The sequence below is a fragment of the Aspergillus welwitschiae genome (genome assembly GCF_003344945.1).
Source record: "Aspergillus welwitschiae strain CBS 139.54b unplaced genomic scaffold BDQ94scaffold_167, whole genome shotgun sequence".
Lineage (NCBI taxonomy): Eukaryota > Fungi > Ascomycota > Eurotiomycetes > Eurotiales > Aspergillaceae > Aspergillus > Aspergillus welwitschiae.
The window spans coordinates 1-4,295 of record NW_020798861.1 but is presented as its reverse complement, the minus strand read 5'-3'; the positions used below and the strand labels follow the sequence as shown (position 1 = coordinate 4,295).

At 51.0% G+C, this 4,295-nt stretch overlaps 2 protein-coding genes across 2 annotated transcripts; both read left to right on the top strand.

The window, feature by feature from the left end:
- The first annotated feature begins 315 nt into the window (after positions 1–315).
- On the top strand, positions 316–1,474 carry BDQ94DRAFT_155821 (SDR family NAD(P)-dependent oxidoreductase). Its single transcript, XM_026768540.1, has 3 exons — positions 316–433; positions 499–1,073; positions 1,106–1,474. Exons 1-3 carry the CDS (start codon positions 382–384, stop codon positions 1,349–1,351), a joined length of 873 nt encoding a protein of 290 aa, XP_026619263.1. The 5' UTR covers positions 316–381; the 3' UTR covers positions 1,352–1,474.
- A 682-nt stretch (positions 1,475–2,156) lies between these two features.
- BDQ94DRAFT_178909 (Zn(II)2Cys6 transcription factor) lies at positions 2,157–4,091 on the top strand (the record flags this gene model as incomplete). The annotated part of the gene is made up of 4 exons (XM_026773237.1): positions 2,157–2,240; positions 2,290–2,390; positions 2,440–3,139; positions 3,198–4,091. The coding sequence occupies 4 exons, from the start codon at positions 2,157–2,159 to the stop codon at positions 4,026–4,028; spliced, it is 1,716 nt and encodes a 571-aa protein (XP_026619262.1). The 3' UTR covers positions 4,029–4,091.
- Positions 4,092–4,295: the final 204 nt, after the last annotated feature.

Genomic DNA, 4,295 nt, shown 5'->3' with positions numbered 1-4,295 from the left:
CTTTAGGTGACCTGCATCAGGTCCATAGGCTTCACCCTTGACTGAACTACCCCTGCAGAGGATGTGGGGGAGACGCTATTGGGGTTGTTGAAGAATGTATAGATATTACTTTGGAACTGAATTTAGGGTATATGTTAACTTTATACTGTGTAGATCAAAGTTACTACTTAATTGCATATCTCAATGTTGGTGCCGCCGGAGCACCAATGAGGTAATTTCCCGGTGGCCATTTACCCGAGTTACATTTACTCGAACTTGACTATAAATTGGATTCCCCGGCTTTCCTTCATTGTACCGTTTATCTTTTTTCTTTTCTTTTCTTTCTTTTCTTTTTTTTTTTTCACTTCAGATTACTTCACACTGCACCACATAGCATCAAACATGTCCCGTTCCCTCGAAGGAAAATTCGCCATCATCACCGGTGGCTCCCGCGGTACCCCATCCCCATCCCCTTCCTCCCCGCCATCACCCCGCCATCACCCCACTAATACCTCCCAGGAATCGGCGAAGCCATTGCCCACAACCTCGCCAGCAAAGGCTGCTCTCTCCTTCTAAACTACACCTCAGACAGCTCTCGCACCCGCACCGAATCCCTCTGCAACACCCTATCCACCACGCACAAAATCACCTGCATCCCAGTGCAAGCCGACCTCTCCGACCCCGACCCCGCCCCCGCCGTCAACACCATCATCTCCGCCGCCAAAACCCACTTCACCTCGCCCACCACCAACACCCTCACCATCGACATCCTAATCAACAACGCCGGGGTCAGCAAAGACCGTTTCCTCAACGACCCCTCCTCCGGCCCCATCGACCCCGCCTACTTCAACTGGCACTACACCATCAACGTACTCGCACCGCTGCTCCTCACCCAAGCCTGTGCGGAGTACCTCCCGCGCAAGCCCGCGCACAGCGGCCGCATCATTAACATCTCGAGTATTTCGTCCTCGTTGGGGTTCACGGGCCAGTCGGTGTATGGGGGCACGAAGGCGGCGTTGGAGGCGATGACGAGGACGTGGGCCCGGGAGTTGGCCGATGTGGCGACGGTGAATGCGGTGAATCCCGGTGTCGTTGTGGGGGCATGTATTTTGCTACGGGCGAGGAGTTTTGGAAGCAGATGCAGGGGTTCCAGGATAATACGCCGTTGAGTAAGTTGGTGGATGGGGAGGAGGCCGTGGAGGAGTTGCTGAGTGAGGAGCAGAAGAGGTTGATTAGGGAGAAGATGGGTGGGAGGAGGCCTGCGTTTACGAGGGAAATTGCGGGCGTGGTGGGGATGCTTTGTACGGAGGATGGGGCGTGGTGTATCGGGAGTGTGGTTTGTGCTAATGGGGGGTTGAAGTTTACTACTTAAGTCGCTTTTTTGCCTTCCTTTTGGCTTATCCTTTGGATAGTAGAGATGCTTACCAGAGTAGAGGGCGTTGCTTTGCATTGATGAACTAGAGTGTATTACTTTTATTTCTAGATTTAGAATCTGTGTTATATGAATAGTCACTTCATTCTTCAGATGCTCGTAAGTATCGTGAATCAGTCGCTGAATGCAATTTTGGATAATGGTATAGGTGAGCATAGGTTCTCTTGGTAGGGATCGAGTTAGGGTTATGCACGTTCCCGTCAGACCCGTGTCGTGACCACCCTAGCCCTAACTTCTCGACAACCTGACTATGTCCATCCAGTATATAATATTAGCATGCAATAATGGATGCAAATACCGGATAGGACGGCAATAGTAAAGTGGATGTCCCAATTTTGTCATATTTAGGGTATATTTAGAGTGAAACGCTAGTACTCATGGGTAGATAGTACACAGTAGTATCAGGCAGGCACTGGTACACTGAGATTCCAAGCATCATGAAAACATAGACAGAAGTAACTGCAGCCAAATGTTGATCAGACCACTGACAATTCATCAATTACTTCTCACTGGTATCTACACTATATCTTCACAATATTTGCATCGTGTCTGGGCTGGTCTGGGCTCGGCGGAATCCCGCCCAAGTGGGGCCGCCAGGCCACGCACGCAGATGACTAAGCTTCTAGGCAGCGATCAAGTTCTCTTGGACCCTGAAGGGTCTTAATCATGCATCTCCTGCCGGAGAATCTCATGCTCGCTTAATTAGCAAAGTTGCAGTGTCGGTTGATTCCTACGGTCTGTCAGCATGGATGCAGATACTATCCTTGACGCTGTGGCCCCACGCGGCGGGAGGGCCAGGAGTGCATGTGACCTGTGCCGGCATAGAAAGGTGCATGCCCTATGTCTCTTACTACGGGTTCATCACTGATGCAGTATAGATTCGGTGCGACGGAGAGAAGCCAGCATGTGAGAATTGTCATTTTGCTGGCGTCACTTGTACCTTTACTATCACTGGTCAACCGAGGAAGACCATTAGAGAGTAAGTTCGAGTGGCAATCTGATAGTAACATTATTGCTGATCTCTACAGACAACTCGCTGAAGCCAAGGCTCGTGTACAAGAACTAGAAAGATTCATCGCTGGCCATTCTCTCCCAGGAGCAGTTTCACCAATCATCCAGTTGCAGGATGAATTGCGATCTGTCTCACCATGTCCGCCGATGTCGCTTTTCGCCGCGCCATCGCATCCTCAGGACTCATCCGATTTCGATACAGCCTTCGAAATCTTTAAACAACATCTGGAAAGTTCCTGGCCAGGCACTACTAATTCCCCTCAGCGCACCTCGTTCCATGCCACTGTCTACCGCCAGACTGGTACTGTCTTGGACTTGCCCGGCTTCTTAGCCCGCGTGACAGAGTCCTACAAATCCCAGTATGTCTGCATCTCGCCAACAGTGACCAGTCCTCAATGGCCCAGCTACACGCTGATCCAGCAATGTCTCGACTACTACGTCGCCAAGAGCATGTACTTGACGTTGCCTGTTGTGGATGTATCCGCCTCCCAGGCTGTCCTTAATGCCCTCGTCTCTGGTCGAACAGATCCCGCGCCTACCACAGCAGACAAAGCCCATCTCTTCGCCTTCGCAGCCTTTATCACCAAGCAAAATCACCACCAGCCGCAGTTTGCAGATACAGATCCGGACGCTTATGTGCAGTCCGTACTGACACTCGTGCCTAAGCTGATGCTTGAGCTAGCTAGTGTGGAGAAACTAGAAACCTTTCTCATATTGGTAACCCCCTCCCTTTCCCCTACTCGACCATACTCTCTATATCCTAACATAGATATAGGCCCTCCACATCGCCCCAGCCGGCTACCCTCAACAAGCCCAAATCCTCCTCTCAACCGCCATCCGCATATTATACCAATTAGGTGGCCACCGCATCACCCCTCTCCCAGAATCATCCCCAACCCACAGTAGCAAAAGCCATTCGCACCTTCGCGCCATATTCTGGCTCTGCTACAGCATGGATAAAGAAATGTGCATCCGCACCTGCTCACCACCTCTCATCCACGACATCGACGTCGACCTCGACCTCCCCCAAACCTACATCGGCTCCACCACCCACTCTCCACCCCCACCGCAACCATCTCCATCTTCTCCATCATTCTACGACACCTCCAATCCCCCCCTCCTCTACCCAACAGACATCCGTCTCGCCATCTTCAAATCCCACATCTACAACCGCCTCTACTCCAGCCACGCCCAATCCCTCCCGTCGGCCCGCCGTCTCGCGCATATCCGCCAACTCGATCAGGATTTAAGTGAGCTGTATGCCGAGTATCCACTGGGACATACTCCTACACATGCACAAGCACATACTCCTAGTTCAGAACATAGCTCCAGTACCAGCACATCCAATCATCGTGATCCAACAACAATCCCCTCCAACGAAGACCGTAGTCAGAAAGTGATCAATATCCGCCCGGTCAATATCCACCTCGAATACCACTACTGTATTCGCAAACTGCATGAAGCGAGTATCACGACTAGTTTATCCGTCGTTTCTGCCCCGCTTGCTTCCAGTCTAGAGCTGTATTATCAGGCGTCCAGGTCGACATTACTGTATTATTTGACTTCTGGTCCTGGGGGGTTGGTCGATCGGTTTAGTTTTTGGTGAGTTCCCCCTTCCTGTATTATAATCATCCTGTCCCTAGTTATGTATAGTATACTGATACAAACGGTGTGTGTGTGGTGGATAGGATCCATGCACAATTTATCCTCTCTGCTATTCTCACTGTTTTCTGGTGCTTAATTGAAAATCCGGACCCAAGAGACCCGACCTTTACGAGGGATTTGAGGATGTTGGAGGAGATGAGGGAATTGTTTGTTTGTGGGGTGTTTGATGGGGATGGGATAGGTGGGGGGGAAAGGGATAGGGGGAGGT